We start from the raw sequence: 22212 nt of genomic DNA, 5'->3' as shown, positions 1-22212 counted from the left end.
TGTGTGTCTGCTGCTTGTTTAAAAGAGAAACCATCCTTTGCCACAGCACCCACTGTTATCTGGTTTTAAATGTCAAGTACACTTCAGTATAGAAAGAAAGAAACTGAGATAACATTCAAAGAGGAATATATTGGAGACAAAGATAGAGTCCAACAATCTAAGTGTAAGTGTCTTCCAGGTGGGAGTTAGGAAAAGATTCATCAACAGAAACCTAAAACATTTTGCAGCTTCTGACTTATCTAACCTTGTGATTTATGGCCAGATTTTATGTTTATATGTGTATGATTGTAGTGTTTGTCTATGTTCATGTCATACTGATGAATAATGGAAAGGTAATTCAGCTACTTTAAACTGAATCATTTAAATCAGTTGAGCCGTGACACTCTGTCTTTATGTCACTCCTTTCAAGGTCTAGCCTCAGATTCTGTTACTGGCCTCAAGGATTTTTTATTTGTTCCTTGCAACAGATATTTATACCTTGACAGTTCTATGATGTATAATTATGTATAAATGATGCTATATGCTTTTCATTTACAAAAATAATCTAACCTGCTATTTATACCAAATACAGTGGTTCTGTTTCAGAGAGAGAGAAAAAAAATCAACTCATTTTGTCTTTCTTTCCAATCATTGTTAAGTTTGTTATTGTTCATGAAGAAACTGCATTTTTAGAATCAGCACCATTTGATGGTTCTACATTATGCTTTACTGTCATGTTTATATAATATTTAACATAAAATTTGAATTAAATTCAAATATGGTTTTGATATAGTTTTGTAATTTTAGAAAACTAATTTTCACAAATCTTATTTCTTAGAATATTAATAGGTATTCTGAGTGCTCAATAATAGTTGAATTGTTGAATTTGTCCAAATGAATGAATGTTTAAAAAACAGTCTTAAATTTAGCAGGATTCTTTACTAGGATTGTTGTTGTTCAGTCACTAAGTCATGTCTAACTCTTTGTGACCCCATGGACTGCAGCTCTCCAAGCTTACCTGTCCTTCACTATCTCTCGGAGTTTGTTCATATTCATGTCCATTGAGTCAGTGATGCTATCTAACCATGTCATCCCCTGCCACCTTCTTCTCCTTTTGCCTTCAGTTTCCCCAACATCAGAGTCTTTTCCAGTGAGTCGGCTCTTCACATCAGGTGGCTAAAGTTTTAGAGCTTCAGCTTTAGCACCAGTCCTTCTGATGAATATTCAAGGTTGATTTCCTTTAGGATTGACTGGTTTGATCTCCTTGCTGTCCAAGGGACACAGAAGAGTCTTCTCCAGCACAGCAGCTCAAAAGCATCATTTCTTGGGCTGTCAGTCTCCTTTATGGTCCAACTCTCACATCTATCCATTACTACTGGAAAAACCAGAGCTTTGACTGTATGTACCTTTGTTGGCAAAGTGATGTCTCTGCTTTATAATATGTGGCTTCTCTGGTGACCCAGCAGTGAAGAATCTGCCTGTAATGCAGGAAACCTGGGTTGGAACCTTGGTTCAGGAAGATCCCCCAGAGAAGGGAATGGCTACCTACTCCAGTATTCTTGCCTAGAGAAATCCATAAACAGAGGAGCCTGGTGGGCTACAGTCCATGGGATCACAAAGAGTTTGATATGACTGAGTTTACTATTTCACTAGGTTTGTCATAGTTTTCCTTTGAAGGAGCAAGTGTTTTAATTTCATGACTGCAGTCACCATCAGCAGTGATTTTGGAGCCTAAGAATGTAAAATCTGCCACTGCTTCCACTTTTTCCCCTTCTATTTACCATGAAGAGATGGGTCCAGATGCCATGATCTTAGTTTTTAAAATGTTGAGTTTTAAGCCAGCTTTTTCACTCTTCTCTTTCACCCTTATCAAGAGGCTTTTTAGTTCCTCCCTACTTTCTACCATTAGAGAGGTATCATCTGCATATCTGAAGTTGTTGATACTAGAATTATTATTATTTATTATTATGCTAATAGTAAACAGTAATGTAAATACTAATAGTAAAATTAGTATTATTATGCTAATAGTAAATACTTGAATTTTTTTGAACATATTTGGTCTTTAATATTTTGCTAAAAACAAAGAGCAATTATCCTTTTTAGTGCCCAAATCCATACGTGCTTTGTATCACATGGGGCAGTCTATTGTAGTCCTAGGTTTGCAGGGCAGCTATGTTCTATTTACTGTGTACTGAAGCTGTAATTGAAACTGACCATCAAGAGGCTGGACTGTGGCCTTGTAACCCATACTGAAAGATAACTCAAAGTTCTCTTAACTGAATTATAATTCAGAGTATATTAATCACAATATATGATATCATTGGCTGAGCTTCCTGGTTGTCTCTAGTGGTAAAGAACCTGCCTGCAAATGCAGTAGACGAAAGAGATGTGGGTTTTATCCCTGGGTCAGGAAGATCCCCTGGAGAAGGGCATGGCAATCCATTCCAGTATTCTTGCTTAAAGAATCCTATGGACTGAAGAGTTTGGCAGGCTACAGTCCATTAGGTTGCAGAATCAGACACGACTGAAGCAACTTAGCTCACACAGATGTAATATCATAATTTTTGCTAGTCTATATCTTAAAAGGTGATAGAATGTAATTACAACTGGCAATCAGAGAAAACAATATTTATTTATCAGTACCAGTTCATTAATCTTCAGGTGCTTTCTACTTTTTTCTCAATCTTACTTAAGACACAAAGTTGTAACTCTTCAATACTCATGATTCCAAAAGCCACTTAACTTCTAGAATTAGGATTTGAGAACAGCTTATTGGCTAGAACCTAATTATGTACTTTTCATTTAGTATGAATAATCTTCAAAATAAGTTAGAAACTATACATTGTTTTCTATGTTTTTAAAAATTGCAGTTTCCCTTATTCAAACATTTGTATCTCTACAGTATCTTTATGCTACATAAAACCGTTCTCCACAAGAAGAAGAATCACTTCTTAGGAGGACCTAGATTTAAACCCAGAAGCCATAAACATTGTTATTCCACTTTCTTCTTGTGCAACTACAGTTAACTTCTGAAAAACACAATTTGCACTATGCTGGTCTGTTATAATTCTTTTTTTTCCCAAATATGTATAGTTCATCCTGCATATCCAGGATTCAGGCAGCCCAAGATGACAATACATTGTCCAAAGTTGGTTGAATCTGGGGATGTGGAACTGATGAACTTGAAAGACCAACTGTGGAATTTGAGTATACATGGATTTTGATATTCACCCTCAGTCCTTGAACAAATCTCCTGCAGGTACTAAGGGAAAGTGGTACTTGATATCTATATTCATACTCCAAACTTTATTGTTGTTTTAGTCGCTAAGTTGTGTCTGACTCTTTTGCGGCCCCTTGTATTGTAGTCCACCAGGTTCCTCTGTCCATGGGATTTCCCAGGCGAGAATACTGGAATGAAGTTGCCATTTCCTTCTTCAGGGGATCTTTCTGACCCATGGATCAAACCCAAGTCTCCTGCATTGACAGGCGGATCCTTTACCACTGACTCACCAGGGAAGCCCATATTCAAACTAGTTTCTATTATTATTGTTATTTCTGTCATGGCTGTTGTTTTAATTCTACTTGATATTTTTCTCTTCTTTCTCTATCTACTCTTAATGTACTGACCACTTTAAATAGTTTTGCCTAAGTAAGGCTCCGCTCCAGAGATAAATATGAAAAGTGCTCCTTTGGAAATTTAATATGTAAACCTGTCATTTAGTATTAATAAGGTAGACTTCTTAGCACACAAGTTTAGTGTATGTGAAATTGTCATATGTTAATTTATTCAACAGTGACTTGGCAGTATAAAGTTCACCAAGGGAGAGTCTCACCTTATTTGGTGTTATTTCGCCTTCTTTTGAACCAAAAGGAAGAGAATTTAGTGCAGCCTGAGGTAACTGCAAGGATTGGAGAGGAGATCCTGGGAGAGAAGGTGTGCTAATATAGGCTTAAAGAATACATATAAATTAGCCACATTATATGAAAACTCATATACATTCTGGGGAGGAGGAGAATTATGGGGAAAATTATGGCCAGTGAGGGTGATAAGATATATCTAACCTATTCTGCTATTGCACTACATGTTTTGTTTGTCTTGCAAAGGCTAGCAAGACAACAATATGACACAGTGGGCTGGCGATACACCCCTGGAATTCATTTATTTAAAATAAGTCAGGTGATTTTTATGTATGTGTGAGTTTGTCAAGATATTTGGAAATCTTTGATTTTGTGTAATATGAAAAATCTTATTTTTCTAGCTGAAATTGAGTAAACCATCACAATGCCTTTGGTTACCTCAAGAATGGAATCGGGAAATTGCTTGATAAGTTTGATGTAGGTTTTACTAATCTTTCCTAAACTGATAAAGTTTTGAGTCTCTAAACTCAAAGTCAATATCTCCAACTGTTTTAGCTTTGAAAAGTGTTGGACTTTTACAGTTTCCTTACTGCTATGAATTATCCAGTAATATTAGGTATTGCCTTTATGTCAAGTTACAGCGCAATAATTGATTTTCTGTTTGGAAAAACTACTTCCTAGGTTATATTTTCATAGCTAACACTTATTACACTTAGATTTCCAATCCTGAATGTTTTGAAAGGTAATGGGAATAGAAAATTCTTTTAAAACTATGTGGGTTGTATAACTTTTAGCATATCTTCAGTGCTATATATTACATTACAGTTTTTATTTTAATAGACCCTTGGTGCTATATATGTAAAAAAATGCATTTTATAATGCAAGTTGAAGAAATTCTATGGTTTTGTTTTTTAAAAAGTTTCTGATGTACTGCAAAATTATTGTAAGCAAGTATACAGTTACATATTTTTTATAAATGTTCTTGTATGTTATATCTACAAACCCATTATATGTTCTCTTTCAGTGGTCATAATTTTGCATACAGGTTCTTAAAATGATAACATCAAGTTTTAAATATACTACGTGATAATGAAATAGGATACATTTATGGTGGTAGTTTGGTTCTGAAAGATTAATCAAATTCTCTATATGATGTGCATCTGAAGCAAGACCTTGGTACTTTTGCAACTTATTACCCTGATATTTAAGGGAAAAGGGAAGGCAGAAAGTAGCATTGGGAAAAATTTATTTTCAAAAACACATTTTACATCTCTAAAACTGATGCTTCTCATCTAATTAATTCTGTTATCCTATTAATATAAAACTCTTATTGTTGAAAATGATTTAAAAAAAAGAGTTTCATAGTAAGGCAAGTCATTAGAGCTTGAGTTTATGACTTTAAAAGAGATTATTTTTTTAAAAGCAAATATAAAATAATAAATTACTCTGTGTACTTTTTCACTAAAAGATACGTCAAATTAATTACAATATATAAAGTACACCTAATGTTTGTGTGTGGTTAGTCGCTCAGTCCAGGCTCCTCTGTCCATGGATTTCTCCAGTCAAGAATACTGGAGTGGGTTGCCGTGCCTTCCTTCAGGGGATCTTCTCAACCCAGAGACTGAACCCAGGTCTCCCTCATTGCAGACAGTTTCTTTACCTACTGAGTCACAAGGGAAGCCCAAGAATACTGGAGTGAGTAGCCTATCTCTTCTCCAGGAGATCTGGACTCAGGAATCGAACCAGGATTTCCTACATTGCAGGTGGATTCTTTACCAGCTGAGCTACCAGAGGAGCCCATAGATAACTACAAAATATATATCATAGATAACTATAAAGTATGCCTTGTGTCTAAAATAATAATTATAAAACACTGTCACCAATCAAGACATTAACCAGACTAAAATAATATAGCAAAACTCCCACTTTTAAATGATTTTCATCTTTATAAATGAATTGGAAACAATTTAGTAACAATATCAGTCAGTTAAGTTCAGTCGCTCAGTCGTGTCCGACTCTTTGCAACCCCATGAATCACAGCACGCCAGGCCTCCCTGTCCATCACCATCTCCCGGAGTTCACTCAAACTCACATCCATCGAGTCGGTGATGCCATCCAGCCATCTCATCCTCTGTCGTCCCCTTTTCCTCCTGCCCCCAATCCCTCCCAGCATCAGGGTCTTTTCCAATGAGTCAACTCTTCGCATGAGGTGGCCAAAGTACTGGAGTTTCAGCTTTAGCATCATTCCTTCCAAAGAACACCCAGGGCTGATCTCCTTTAGAATGGACTGGTTGGATCTCCTTGCAGTCCAAAGGACTCTCAAGAGTCTTCTCCAACACCACAGTTCAAAAGCATCAATTCTTCGGTGCTCAGCTTTCTGCACAGTCCAACTCTCACATCCATACATGAGCAATGGAAAAACCATAGCCTTGACTAGACGGACCTTTGTTGGCAAAGTAATGTCTCTGCTTTTGAATATGCTATCCAGGTTGGTCATAACTTTCCTTCCAAGGAGTAAGCGTCTTTTAATTTGATGGCTGCAATCACTATCTGCAGTGATTTTGGAGCCCCAAAAAATACTCCAGTAGAATTAACAATTTAAAAAAGTTCTTTAATATCATATTAAGATAATTATTACTCAGAGATCAGATTTTATTTGACTTTAATTTGTTTTTCTTCTATAGTTCAACAGTTTCCAAATAAAATCACTTCCATGGAGTGGTAGATGAGAGGCTGGTAAATTTTTCTTGACCCCCAGAATAGAGAAATATAAAATAAGGAAAATGTTGAATATTGGAGTCTGTAAATATATCAGAGAATTGATGCCGACTCAAAAAAAGAAAAGACTCTGATGCTGGGAAAAATTGAAAGCAAAAGGAGAAGCGGGTGGCAGAGGATGAGATGTTTGGATAGCATCACCAACTCAATGGACATGAGTTTGAGCAAACTCTGGGAGATAGTGAAAGACAAGGAAGCCTGGTGTGCTGCAGTCCATGTGGTTGCAAATTATCAGGTACAACTTAGCTACTAAACAACAAGGATATGATGAATTACCTGGAAGACTAGAGAAAAAGAATTTAAGTTAAAGAATTGATTGATATCTGTTAGCGGAAGATCAACCAGTTTATGAGATTTTCTAAGTTGAGAATCACTTTTTACAGTATCAGGGGACAATAAATAAAAATTTGATCTTTATCTGTATAAAGTGTTTTTGACAATTCTGTGCCATCAACTTTTTGACAGCTTGAGTGCTCTGTGAAAGTCAATTACACTATTAATTCAATCATAGCATGATTAAAATGTACAATATCTATAATTAAATGAATACTTGTAAAGTAAAAACTATATACATGTGCACAAGCAGATTTTGGTATATATGTATGCATGTACATGGGATTTTAGAAATGTTTTACATATTTATTTATTTTTATTTTTGACTGTACTGGGTCTTTGTTGCTGCATGGGTGCTACTCTCTAGTTGCAGTATGCCGGCTTCTCATTGCAGTGGCTTCTCTTGTTGCAGAGCATGGGTTCTAGGGTGCATGGGCTTAGTTGCCTGGAAGCATGTGGAATCTTCCTGTCCCATGCATGATTTTTCATCACCAGACCACCAGGGAAGTCCTGCACATGGGATTTTTTAAACACTAATTTGAGTCACTCTTTGCTGAACTTCATTGCACTTTATTCTACATTCATTAATTCTGATTTTTTTTCTTACCGAAATGATCTTTAAACCAGATCTTAAATGACAAATGAAAATAAAAGTAGAGAATGGGAGGGAGAAATGTGAATGACGTTAATGGCAGGGAGAAAAGTTACTGAACAAGGACAAGCAAATCAGTCATTTCTTTTTATTATTAAACTACTTTCAAAGTTTGTATGAACAGATTTGTACTCATAATATACCTACTTTCTTGAAAATTTTGGAAAAGGAAATTCTAACTGTTCAGAGGAGTAGGGTTCCTTACTATTTAATCTTATTCCATTAAATTGTAGGCTAATATTTTACTATTCTGTATTCAGTGAAAACAACTAAATAGATAAATACAAGAATATTTTAAATTTTAACAATATGATGCAATATGAAGAAAAAAGCACTGGACCAGAAGTTAGGAGACTGAAATTCTACACCTTCTAACTGTGTGACACTTACAAAATTCATCTAGGTTTGAGCTCCCTATATATTAAATAAGAATTTAGAAGGCAATGGCACCCCATTCCAGTACTCTTGCCTGGCAAATCCCATGGACGGAGGAGCCTGGTAGGCTGAAGTCCATGGGGTCGCTAAGAGTCAGACACAACTGAGCGACTTCCCTTTCACTTTTCACTTTCATGCATTGGAGAAGGACATGGCAACCCACTCCAGTGTTCTTGCCTGGAGAATCCCAGGGACAGGGGAGCCTGGTGGGCTGCCGTCTATGGGGTTGCACAGAGTCGGACATGACTGAAGTGACTTAGAAGCAGCAGCAAATAGATCTATAATGCTTTTTTAGTACTAAATTTGATTATTCTTTTGATTTGAGTATTGGTTATGATTGTGCAAGGTTTTGTGGATATATTACTGAACAAGAAAAATAAGCACTATTCCTAACCCTAGCCTCAAATATAGCCATTAAACAAATATTTGCACAATGAATTGTATTATCCTACTGTTATTTCTAGGTTTATGTTCTTATTGACATATTTTCTTTAGTAGTAATAATAGAATGCTTTCAGCTTCAAGACAAAAACTTAATTCAGAGTTCATTAAACAGTCAAAATAGGTTATTTTGTCAAACAAGAAATCTAAAGATAGTGAGTCTCCAGTATTGATTAATTCAGAGAAATAATGACATTATATGGAGGCGGATTTACTCAGTTTTTTGTTATTTGATTTTCCTACAGCCAAGTTTCTTCCTATTTGCAGGGTACACCTATAGTTTCTAGTAATACATCAAGTCAAAACAATGGCAGTCTCCTTCCCATTTCTCTTCTACCCAGAGAGGAAACGTTTCCTTGAAGACTTCCACTAGACTCCTATCATTTCTTGGAGCTATAGGAAAGACAGCATTTGAACAAATTAGGGTGTTTTAGGGGGCTTCCCTGGTGGCTCAGATGGTAAAGAACCCACTTGCAGTGCGGGAGACTCAGTTTTGATCCCTGGGTCAGGAAGATTCCCTGGAAAAAGAAATGGCAACCCACTCCAGTATTCTTGCCTGGAGAATCCCACGGACAGAAGAGCCTAGCAGGCTATAGTGCATGGGGTCACAAAAAGTCAGACACGACTGAAGTGACTTAGCCTACAGGGAGTTTTTTTGTTTTTATGTTTGCTTTTGTTTTAAAGAGGCAGGAAGGAAGTATGAATGAATATGAGGCAGACAGCCAACAATGTCTGTTATGATAATTTTTCATTTCTCTGATAAGACTAAGCATTATGTCCTCTCTTTCTTTTAAGACTTTGAACATATTTATCATAGCTCCTTAAAATCCTTGTTTGCTAATTCCAATATTTGGGTCATGTGTGTGTGTTCAGTCGCATCTGACTCTGCGATCCCTTTGATAGTAACCTACCATGCTCCTCTGCCCATGGAATTTTCCAATCAAGAATACTGGAGCGGGTTTCCATTTCCTACTCCAGGGGAACTTCCTGACCCAGGGATCTAACCTATGTCTCTTGAATCTCCTGCATTGGAAGGTGGATATACCACTGTGCCACCTGTTAAGCCCAATATATGGATCATCTCAGAGGATCAACAGACTTTTTCTGCTTCTTTGTGTGTCTATTCATTTGAATATTTGCCATACATTGTGAATTACAATATATAGTATAGTGTTGAGAGTATGCATTTTCTTGTCTTCCTTTAGAGAAAGAAGAGTATTCTAGCAGACAGTTAATTTATAAGTAGACCAGATTGATTTTTTGAGTTCTTTTTTTTTTTAAGTTTGGAACTCTCATGTCTCTCAGCACTGTGAATATTCTACGTCATTGGCAAATGCTCTCCTGTGTCTTCATAGCCATTAAAACTGCAACTTCTGCTTTTACAGATTGCATCCAAGTTCAACACCCCAAAACCATCACAGTGTCAATTTGTATAATTTTGCTCTTTGGCACTTGGACATTTTTCTCTTTCCCTCCTGCACTATATGTTTAAAAATAAATGTGGTTATACTTTATCCAGTATTTCTCTGTATTCAGAACAGGAGGCAGAGTATAGGACAGTTTAGTCCTATGTGTTCCCAGAGGTCTCCTCAAATTAATTTTATTAACTACATCTGTGATAAGTGCAACAAAGGAAGGCACAGCATAGAAAAGAGGAACCTGTGTGTCTTTGAAGTAGAGGGGCGTGGGTACCAAATACAAAGATTTCCCTGAAGAAGTGATGTTTTAAGGTGAGATATGAAGGTTGGTAAGCAACACTTTATCATATATATGCAAAGTTTCTGAGGCAGGATAGAGCTTGGTGCATTTTAGGGCAAAAGCTTTATTATTTAAAACTTACAGACTGAGAAAAGCCCATACATCTCAATTTGACTTTATCTAAATGTTACTTAATTTTCAATCATAAAGACTTGGTTGTCCTTTAGAAGCAACAAGGCAAGTAAAAATATTACTGAGCAAATCTACCAAAGATTCATGAATTTGACATAGACAGGGTGACGTGTGTATGGATGTGCTCAGTGGAGATTACACTGTCTTTGTTTTCTGTTTGCGGTACTTAAGGTGATTAATGAATCACTGTATCAGGCCTCAGTGTCTTACCCTTGTGTGTGTGTGTGTGTGAAGTTAGGGACCATCTTTTTTATATAAAACACATTTCTTCAGTTTTCTGAAACAATAATAATTCAGAGTATTGGCAGACAGAGAGCTACATATGCCAAAGTGCATGAATTGCATTATCTCATGAGCCTTACTAATGCAGGAATAGGAGAGCCCCTGAACCTTACTCTACCCTGCTGGTCTTATTATGGATTGTCTGTGCTAGAGCAAACTATGACTTCATATTAGAGTCTTTTCTCCTTTTCTTATCAGTTACAGGGGTGTATTCTTTTGAGGTGAATATTCCCAGAAACACGTGGGTATTTTTGGCACAATCATAGTCTGTTGTTAAAAACCTTGGTTTTCAAAATATTTAATTATTGTAAACTCCAGGCACCAATCAATCAGAAATCCAATGACTGTGGATGGCTCTGTTGGCCTGTGCAGCTGAGTAGCAACCCTGCTTAACAATCTATTTCACCAACTGCCTCAACCTAATGAAGGATGCTTTTTATTACTGTGGTATTACAGCTCACTATTATTCATGTTGAAACAAAGCATTTCAAAATAAATTGATGTGCTTTTCATATGGGGAGGAATATTAGTTATTTTTTTAGTGTCAATTACTAAGCAGTTAATAATCATGGTGAACCTCTTGAGGTCAGTGACAGAATCCTCTTAATCTCTGAATCATCAATCACCCTTGCTCTGCTAGACATAATGTGGATGTTTTCCATAATTGTGAAATGATGCCATCGTTCTCCCTCTTGTTGAAATTCAAGAAAGATCCAAAGTTTTCAAGTAAAAAACAAATGGCTACTTTTATCTTCTAAGTACACTTCTGCATATTGCCCATTCCTAACTATCTGAAATAGCAGTGATCCGTAGATATATAAAGATTAAACTGTAATCCTCAGATCCTCAGTAATTTCCTGAAATTGAACACATAGAACTTTACACAGGTCTGGTTTCTGAAAATTTTGGTTTCAGAAGCTTTAGTCTCTGAATGGGTGGTTTCAGTCTTTATTGATGTTTACAGCATGATTGAACACAGAGGTTCAAAGAAACAGCAATCTAATTAAAAGGAATTATAAAACTGTTATTTTAATTATTGTATTTTAAGAGTGCTGGGGAGTTTGGCACCATGGGTGGTGGTCCTGCAATACATAACAATTCACCTTCCGGAAAATTTTCTGTGTACAAATGAGAGTTACATGCATAAACGATTACAAAGAATTATGTTTTGTTAACTTTATTATTGCATTCATTTATTCAAATTCAATAATACAGTTATTTACTGAGTCAGCCTAATATGAGTCAGACACCAGATGAGTTCACAACTTAAAACCTGATAAATCTTTGAAAATTCTGTGATAACTAAAATAGTATTATTATACACACTGTGACTTCTCATTTTTATATTTTATTTTACTCTTATTGTTCTAAGACACTAAAATAAAATTTTAAAAAAGTTAAGAATGATTGTATATTTTACTCCAAGTTGTATGTAATTAAAATGAATCAGTCATATCAGGTAAAATTTATTTTAAAAGTGAAAATGTAAGTGATTCTTTGTAGTTACAGGTTTTTTTTTTTTTTTATAGTTTTTCCTTTTGTTCACTTTTGTGTTTTTCACATGAGATGTGGAATCTTGCAGGGACTTAGAGCTCCAGTGCACTGCCTGCACCCACACCTCAGCTCTGCCCCTTGCTTGCTGTGTTGCCATCAGCATGTACCTTAGTATGAGTCTCTTTGAGACTCAAATCCCTCAACTGTGAGGTAAGGATTATAATACCTCAAAGAGTTGTATGAGTACTAAATGGTTTAGCATATATGAAGTCCTTACAGCGCTACCTGAGGTACATTAAGTATTATATAATATATGTGTGTGTGTGTGTGTGTGTGTGTATACACACACATGGACATCACCAGATGGTCAGCACCAAAATCAGATTGATTATATTCTTTGCAGCCAAACATGAAGAAGCTCTATACAGTCAGCAAAAACAAGACCAGGAGCTGACTGTGGCTCGGATCATGAACTCCTTATTGCCAAATTCAGACTAAATTGAAGAAAGTAGGGAAAACCACAAGATCATTCAAGTATGACCTAAATCAAATCCCTTATGATTATACAGTGGAAGTGAGAAATAGATTTAAGGGACTAGATCTGATAGACAGAGTGCCTGATGAACTATGGACCAAGGTTCTTGACATTGTACAGGAGACAGGGATCAAGACCATCTCCATGGAAAAGAAATGCAAAAGAGCAAAATGGCTGTCTGGGGAGGCCTTAAAAATAGCTGTGAAAAGAAGAGAAGTGAAAAGCAAAGGAGAAAAGGAAAGATATTAGCATCTGAATGCAGATTTCCCAAGAATAGTAAGGAGAGATAAGAAAGCCTTCCGCAGCGATCAATGAAAAGAAATAAAGGGAAACAACAGTATCGGAAAGAGTAGAGATCTCTTCAAGAAAATTAGAGATACCAAGGGAACATTTCATGCAAAGATGGGCTTGATAAAGGACAGAAATGGTATGGACCTAACAGAAGCAGAAGTATTAAGAAGAGATGGCAAGAATACACGGAAGAACTGTACAAAAAAAGAGCTTCACGACCCAGATAATCACGATGGTGTGATCACTCGCCTAGAGCCAGACATCCTGACATGTGAAGTCAAGTGGGCCTTAGAAACCATCATGACGAACAAAGCTAGTGGAGGTGATAGAATTCCAGTTGAGCTATTTCAAATCCTGAAAGATGATGCTGTGAAAGTGCTGCACTCAATATGCCAGCAAATTTGGAAAACTCAGCAGTGGCCACAGGACTGGAAAAGGTCAGTTTTCATTCCAATCCCAAAGAAAGGCAATGCCAAAGAATGCACAAATTCCTGCACAATTGCACTCATCTCACACGCTAGTAAAGTAATGCTCAAAATTCTCCAAGCCAGGCTTCAGCAATACATGAACTGTAAACTTCCAGATGTTCAAGCTGGTTTTAGAAAAGGCAGAGGACCAGAAATCAAATTGCCAACATCCTCTGGATCATGGAAAAAGCAAGAGAGTTCCAGAAAAACATCTGTTTCTGCTTTATTGACTATGCCAAAGCCTTTGACTGTGTGGATCACAATAAACTGTGGAAAATTCTGAAAGAGATGGGAATACCAGACCACCTGACCTGCCTCTTGAGAAACCTATATGCAAGTCAGGAAGCAACAGTTAGAACCGGACATGGAACAACATACTGGTTCCAAATAGGAAAAGGAGTACGTCAAGGTTGTATATTGTCACCCTGCTTATTTAACTTATATGCAGAGTACATCACATGAAATGCCAGGCTGAATGAAGCACAAGCTAGAATCAAGGTTGATGCCGGGAGAAATATCAATAACCTGAGATATGTAGATGACAGCACCCTTATGGCATAAAGTGAAGAGGAACTAAAAAGCCTCTTGATGAAAGTGAAAGAGGAGAGTGAAAAAATTGGCTTAAAGCTCAACATTTAGTAAATGAAGATCATGGCATCTGGTCCCATCACTTCATGGGAAATAGATGGGGAAACAGTGGAAACAGTGTGAGACTTTATTTTTCTGGGCTCCAAAATCACTGCAGATGGTGACTGCAGCCATGAAATTAAAACATGCTTACCCCTTGGAAGGAAAGTTATGACCAATCTTGATAGCATATTAAAAAGAAGAGATATTACTTTGCAACAAAGGTCCGTCTAGTCAAGGCTATTGTTTTTCCAGTAGTCATGTATGGATGTGAGAATTGGACTGTGAAGAAAGCTGAGCGCCGAAGAGGTGATGCTTTTGAATTGTGGTGTTGGGGAAGACTCTTGCGAGTCCCTTGGACTGCAAGGGGATCCAACCAGTCCATCCTAAAGGAGATCAGTCCTGGGTGTTCTGTGGAAGGAATAATGCTGAGGCTGAAACTCCAGTACTTTGGCCACCTCATGCGAAGAGTTGACTCATTGGAAAAGACCCTGATGCTGGAAGGGATTGGGGCAGAAGGAGAAGGGGATGACAGAGGATGAGATGGCTAGTGGCATCACCAACTTGATGAACATGAGTCTGAGTGAACTCCGGGAGTTGGTGATGGACAGTGAGGCCTGGCATGCTGTGAATCATGGAGTTGCAAAGAGTTGGACACAACTGAGCGACTGAACTGACTTAACTGATTGACTGACACACACATCTATTAGGGCTTCCCTGGTGGCTAGTAAGAAAAGTCCTATATATACATTATATGGCTAGTAGGAAAACAGTCTTATCCTGCTTATGTACTTAGGTTGATTCACCTCAGGTCAACTTTTTTTTAGGTGCAATCTGCAGTACTGTGGGTTCTTAGTTTTTCCAGATCAGGGGTCAAACTCATGCCCCCTGTATTGGAAGCTGGGATTCTTAACCACTGAATGGCCAGGGAAGTTTCTCAGGTGTTAAATAGCCTAAGAATAGTTCTCAGGTATTTAAATTTGAGAAATTCTCTGGGCCTGTTTACTCACATGAAAAATGAACATACTATGTTTAACTCTTGGGCTTGTTCAGCATTTGAATAAATTAACACATATGAAGTGGTTTGCACAGTACTTGGCCTACCATCAATCCTTAAAAAATGTTAGCTATGACTACTTATTTATTATTTCATTATAAACATAAAGATGGGATAGTAATTAATATCTTACCATTTGAAATGACAATTGTGATTAATGAATATACCTATGAAGACAAATAAACAATTGTGTGATCCAAAAATGTGTTTTCTTTACTGATTATCCAATGTTTTATAAATTGAATAATCACATTTGCATCAAATTAACCAAGGAAATTCTGTTTTATTTGCACCTTTACCTGATCTTAGTGGCAAGCTCCAGGGCAACTCTGTTTTTTCTCTTTTTTTTTTTTTTTTTTTTTTTAATTTTATTTTATTTTTAAACTTTACATAACTGTATTAGATTTGCCAAATATCAAAATGAATCCGCCACAGGTTTACATGTGTTCCCCATCCTGAACCCTCCTCCCTCCTCCCTCCCCATTCCATCCCTCTGGGTCGTCCCAGTGCACCAGCCCCAAGCATCCAGTATCGTGCATCGAACCTGGACTGGCAACTCATTTCATACATGATATTTTACATGTTTCAATGCCATTCTCCCAAATCTTCCCACCCTCTCCCTCTCCCACAGAGTCCATAAGACTGTTCTATACATCAGTGTCTCTTTTGCTGTCTCATACACAGGGTTATTGTTACCATCTTTCTAAATTCCATATATATGCGTTAGTATACTGTATTGGTGTTTTTCTTTCTGGCTTACTTCACTCTGTATAATAGGCTCCAGTTTCATCCACCTCATTAGAACTGATTCAAATGTATTCTTTTTAATGGCTGAATAATACTCCATTGTGTATATGTACCACAGCTTTCTTATCCATTCATCTGCTGATGGACATCTAGGTTGCTTCCATGTCCTGGCTATTATAAACAGTGCTGCGATGAACATTGGGGTACTCGTGTCTCTTTCCTTTCTGGTTTTCTCAGTGTGTATGCCCAGCAGTGGGATTGCTGGATCATAAGGCATGTCTATTTCCAGTTTTTTAAGGAATCTCCACACTGTTCTCCATAGTGGCTGTACTAGTTTGCATTCCCACCAACAGTGTAAGAGGGTTCCCTTTTCTCCACACCCTCTCCAGCATTTATTACTTGTAGACTTTTGGATCGCAGCCATTCTGACTGGTGTGAAATGGTACCTCATAGTGGTTTTGATTTGCATTTCTCTGATAATGAGTGATGCTGAGCATCTTTTCATGTGTTTGTTAGCCATCTGTATGTCTTCTTTGGAGAAATGTCTGTTTAGTTCTTTGGCCCATTTTTTGATTGGGTCATTTATTTTTCTGGAGTTGAGCTGTAGGAGTTGCTTGTATATTCTGGAGATTAGTTGTTTGTCAGTTGCTTCATTTGCTATTATCTTCTCCCATTCTGAAGGCTGTCTTTTCACCTTGCTAATAGTTTCCTTTGATGTGCAGAAGCTTTTAAGGTTAATTAGGTCCCATTTGTTTATTTTTGCTTTTATTTCCAATATTCTGGGAGGTGGGTCATAGAGGATCCTGCTGTGATGTATGTCAGAGAGTGTTTTGCCTATGTTCTCCTCTAGGAGTTTTATAGTTTCTGGTCTTACGTTTAGATCTTTAATCCATTTTGAGTTTATTTTTGTGTATGGTGTTAGAAAGTGTTCTAGTTTTTTCAATTTAGGTTGCCAAGTGACTTTGTCATTTACTTCAGAGAATAATATACATAAAAGCTATTGAAACTGAGCTAAAGTCCTAAACTATTGTTTCATAAATTTCCTGAGCTATGAGTTTAATTATCATTATTGTGTAGGTTCCTTGGTTCTAATGAATGGAAATAAATTTAGACAAACTCATTAAAAATGACCATTTTCATAAACCCCTCCTTTCATATATTTTTATATCTGCCTCTTAAACACATGTGAAAAACTGTTAAACTTAATACCTTTCCTTTATACACACCTTTAATTAAAGTGTGTGAAAGTATTTTTGAAATGCATTATTTTAAAATAATTGTTGATTAGCAAGTAGAACAAAATAAATAGTTTTCCACATATACTGTACTAAATATTTAATGATTATTTGATAAGCATGCTCATTACATAGGGAGTTATACACCTTACATTTACTTCACTATTTTCACATAAAATCTTATGCATACTCGTCTTTCTTAATCCACAAAATGGCTTAATACACTATTGATTGATTTAGTAATTTAAAACAATAATTACCAAAGGTATTTTATCCCAATTTTTGCTTTCTTAATCTTTTCTTTCCAGGTAATTTTTAAACATTATTTTCAGAAAATCCCTACATGAAATTTCTTTCTTTTGGCTTTCAAAATTTTGAAAGGGTTAAATAAGTGTAAACATATTGTTATTGTGTGTAAATTGAATTTCAGCTGGAGGAAAAAAAAGCACATTCTGAAACAGTGATTCTCATCAAATCTTACTACTGCTACACATAAAATTGAACCATTTAATAATTTGGACAAAAGGTTTCAGAATTTTCAGACTAATATGAGGAAATAATGAGAGTCACAAGGAATTTTTTTCCAGCTCACTCCTAACATTGATCAGCAGCTTTGTAAATATTGCTCTGAATATGCTACATAGTAATTTTTGTTCTTTTTTTTTTTTTTTCCGTTAGGAACCTTTCCCTGAAATTAGCAAAAGACATTGATCAGGAAGCCAGATGTTCCCATATCAGGGGAGTGCCTAGCAGTCCATCTGCAGATTGGCCCCTGCCAAGTGTGGAAGAAAACGGAGGCATAGATTCTCTGCCATTCAGACTGATGTTACAGGACTGCACGGCCGTCAAGACATTATTATTAAAGATGAAGAGAGTTCTTCAAGAGGTAATGGTCTGCTGTAAGATTATACTGCTGGTAGATAGTGAAGTCTGTAGACCTGCTTAGTCTCTCTTCTATCAAGAATTAACTGCATAATGCAGGGCAGGGGTCAGCTATTCTCTTGGAACTTAGCCTTTCTCATATGTCAAATGAAGTGTTTGTAGTTCTGTTTTATAAGGTACTCTTCAACTCAAAGATTCTAAGATTCTGCAGAGAAACTGAAAAGAGAATAAATTGATACCTAGTCTTGGGAAGGTTGGATAAAAAAAAATTGGCATCAGCTATCATTATGTTTGCTGCTGCTAAGTAGCTTCTGTCGTGTCCGACTCTGTACAACCCCATAGATGGCAGCCCACCAGGCTGCCCTGTCCCTGGGATTCTCCAGGCAAGAATGCTGGAGTGGGTTGCCATTTCCTTCTCCAATTCATGAAAGTGAAAAGTGAAAGGGAAGTCGCTCAGTTGTACCCGACTCTTTGTGACCCCATGGACTTCAGCCTACCAGGCTCCTCCGTCCATGGGATTTTCCAGGCAAGAGTACTGGAGTGGGGTGCCATTGCCTTCTCTGATTGTTATGTTTATATATTAAAAGCTGTTTAGAGACCTTTCAACAGGATTTCACTTTGATGATATAGAGATGTTGTATGATACCATAAAACTAGTTTAGTCATTTTTTTCAAATAACAATTAATCTAATAAAATCAATCTTAATGTTTGACTGATTTTGCCCTTTGAATACAGCTGCCCTCTTGCAGCCTATGCTCAATTAGATAATGAATTAGTTAGTAAAATATTCGGGGAAGTCTTTGATCTTTACATCCAAGAATCAACCACTATTTAGGATTCAAGTATGTTATGGTTTTATTTTTATAATTAAAAGTTATTTTCTTTAGAGGATTTCTATAAAAGTGTACACAATATTATTTCAAAGATGTGAAATGAAAGGACCAAAATTTTAATAACTTTCCTCTAGGCAATCTGAATTCAGAACAACAGTGGGATTTCTGACTCCCAGTGTGACTTTTTATTATATCCTATTATTATTTAATTTATTTCTCATTATTTTTAAAAGATATTAATAGATAGTGTGAGAAGAGAGAAATGTAACTGTTTAGTATGACTGGTATGATGGCTCCTTACAGTGATGACCAGGTTGTACTCCCTTTTCTAACAATGACAATAATAATAACACTAGCAGCTACCACTAGAGGCCAGAATTGAATCAAGGAAAGAAAGGAACTTAGGGGAAATGATTGTTACAGACTACGGGGGACATCCAGTCATGTGCTTATGTTAGCTAGTAAAGTAAATACTGGAAGAAATCTCTGCATTCTGTACCACCTTATACCACCAGGGTAGTTTTGTGTCTGGAATCTATGCAGTTGTGTTTAGAAGTGGCATGTTAAGCAGTTAAGCACAGACATTAAAAAGGTTAAATTATATATATTTATAATGAAAAAAATTGTATTTTTAAAAGGTAATTAGTACTCAGAGTTCTACATTTTCAACTAACTTTACTATATTTTCTGTTTAATTACACTTGTGAACTTATTTATGTATTTACATCTATTGAATCTTTATGTGGAAATAGTATATAATAGTGCTGTACATATTTCCCAATTGTAGATTTATTTAAGTCACTTTGGTAGCTTGAAATCAGCCATAGGGGAGTGTTATGCTACAGAAATTGGCATACACTACAAGGTAGGGCTTTTTAATTTGTGTGTGTGTGTGTAATCAGTTGTTCGGTCATTTCCAATTCTTTGCGAACCCATAGACTCCTCTGTCCCTGGAATTTTCCAGGCAAGAATACTGTAGTGGGTTTCCATTTCCTTTTCCAGGGGATCTTTCCCACTCAGGGATCGAACTTGTGTCTCCTGCTTCTCCTGCATTGAAGGCAGAGGCTTTACCTCTGTGCCACCTGGGAAGCCCTAAATTTTGGTGAGCTGCTGTTAAATATTTACCAGCACACCACTATATGTATGACTATATAGTTTCTATATTGACAGTGTGTTTTTTCTGCTCTACTCCAGGCTCCCTGACCATTTGCTCGACATATAGTCTGAACCTCTTTGAACAAGGCAAACTTAATAACTTCTGTTATACTAAAAGATATTAATCTCAAAGTGTGTAACATTCAAGTATTCAGTTTTATACCTCTCTCTTTGGTCTGGATTTTAATTTTAAAAAATCAATACAAGTGAAAAGGAAGTAAAAAAAAAAAAAATGACAGGAAGAGTCAAGGGGCTTTCTTAGGGTACTTAATTTTATAATTTAAAAATATGCAATTATATTCATTATAAAGTCAATATTCAGAATATAATGAGATTGTTTTCTTCTGTTTTTCTTCATAAAATAATATTTGAAAAAACTGAAGAGAATTGATATTTAAAATTGATGTAAAATGAGCAATAATTATATCTGTTTATTAAACCTATTCAGAAATCAGGGAGTCTTACTCTTTATTGTCAGCAAGAAAAGCAATATTATTGTATGACTAGCATTGACATCTATTCTAGTAAAAAGATATTCATAATAGATGTCTTTAAAGAAAACTGAAATATTCTCTAAGCCAGGAATTTTTAAAGGGTAATTTACATTTCATTGAATTTAATTCCAACTAATCATTTTAGATTAATACTACCTTTTTACTATAGATAAATAGTTTATTTCTATTGACCTATTTGTATGATGCTTACTCAAACATGTATATAGATAATTTTTAACTGAAAATATCCCAATTATTTTATTTTTAAGATAAAAAAGTGATTAATGAGTTTAGTATATTAGACTAGGAACTGCTCCTATTTGATATTTTTCTTAATGCTGCTCTGTTGACATCTTAGATTTTAATTCTAAGATAGGTCAAATGTGCATCATCTGACATTTGTCTCACACTACCTATTTAACTCCCTCCTTTGGAGATCATTTGCTATTACAACCCCGAACATCCGTGCCTTCATTTAAAATGGAATAAAAGAAAAAAAGACTCGCTTTAGGCCCTAAGAAATTCCATTTTTCTTTTTTTAGTATTAATGATTTTTTAAAAGTTTCTCTCTTATAACAATGAAGAACCTTATAATTTTTTTCTTCCTTTTTTGTTATATTTTTTCACATAATCCCATTACTTGTAATAAAAATAAAATCTTTAATACAGTTATCTACAGAAATAGTTTTTGTTCTGATGTTTCCTTTCAGTTTGGGCTTCCCTCTTGGCTAAGACAATAAAGAATCCATCTGCAATGTGGGAGACCTGGGTTGGATCCTGGCTCTGGAAGATTCCCTGGAGAAGGGCATGGCAAAGGACTCCAGTATTGTTGTCTGGATAATTCCACTGACAGAGGAGCTTGGCGGTCTACAGTCCATGGGATCGCAAAGAGTCCAACACGACTGAGCGACTGGCACTTTCACTTTCACACTTTCCGTTTACTCTTTTGTTTTTGTTGTTCTCTTATTGTAAAATTTATTTGTACTGTATGGTTACTGGCCTAGAAAACTAATTGGAAGGGATTTTAGGTGCATTGTGTAATTTTTAGTAAGAAAACAGTTGGTAAGCATGTTTATGGGCCTTCCCTGGCTGTTAGTGGTGAAGATGCTGCGCTTTCACTGCAGGTGCTACGGGATCAAAACCTGTCAGAGAACTAAGATCCAGCATTCCATGCAGCCAAAAATAAGTAAATAAACAGAGTAAGAATGATTATCCAAGGGTGTTTGCAGTGCCCCTCCATGCGACACCATGGGCCTTTTAATTTAACAAATGAGTATTAGGAATGTGTTTAACAAATTTCCTGAATCATATAGGACATTTCTTTAAAGTTAGATGAGTGTTAAACAAATTAAAAAAAAAAAATGTCGATTTGATCAGACAAATCTAACAGTAAGATTAAATTAGTGAAAATCAGCGAATTATTTGTTTAAAAATCAGTGTAATTTACAAGCTTGTTTAGTTGACATGAACATTTGGGTTTGCCAATAAGGAACTCTTACCTTTTTTCCCTTTTTTTCCTCAATTATCTAGTAATTCAAACTAATTTATTGTCTTTTAGAAATAATAATGGGAAACTTTCAAGGATAATTTTAAGCATGGACTTCTTATATTTTTTGTTTTTTAAATATGATCTATACATGCATAACAAAATTTGGAGTGTTTTGAACTTCACCATAAATTGTTCAGTGGGAATTTTTTAAAGAATTTTTTGTTTTAGCACGTTTTGTTGAAATGATTTCAAAGGTT

General features: G+C 36.0%; 1 protein-coding gene across 25 annotated transcripts in view; it reads left to right on the top strand.

Annotated features, from left to right (window-relative positions):
- Positions 1-22212, top strand: part of CCSER1 (coiled-coil serine rich protein 1) — a 1462911-nt gene that overhangs the window by 513661 nt on the left and 927038 nt on the right. For all 25 annotated transcript variants that reach the window (XM_025290710.2, XM_025290711.2, XM_044946320.1 and 22 more), the window contains exon 6: positions 17780-17987. In XM_025290710.2, coding sequence (XP_025146495.2) covers positions 17780-17987 — 208 coding nt within the window. The remainder of the gene's footprint in view (positions 1-17779; positions 17988-22212) is intronic.

Source organism: Bubalus bubalis, chromosome 7 (assembly GCF_019923935.1).
Source record: "Bubalus bubalis isolate 160015118507 breed Murrah chromosome 7, NDDB_SH_1, whole genome shotgun sequence".
Taxonomy (NCBI): Eukaryota; Metazoa; Chordata; class Mammalia; order Artiodactyla; family Bovidae; genus Bubalus; species Bubalus bubalis.
The sequence above is the reverse complement of the archived record's forward strand: the minus strand, read 5'-3'. Positions and strand labels throughout refer to the sequence as shown.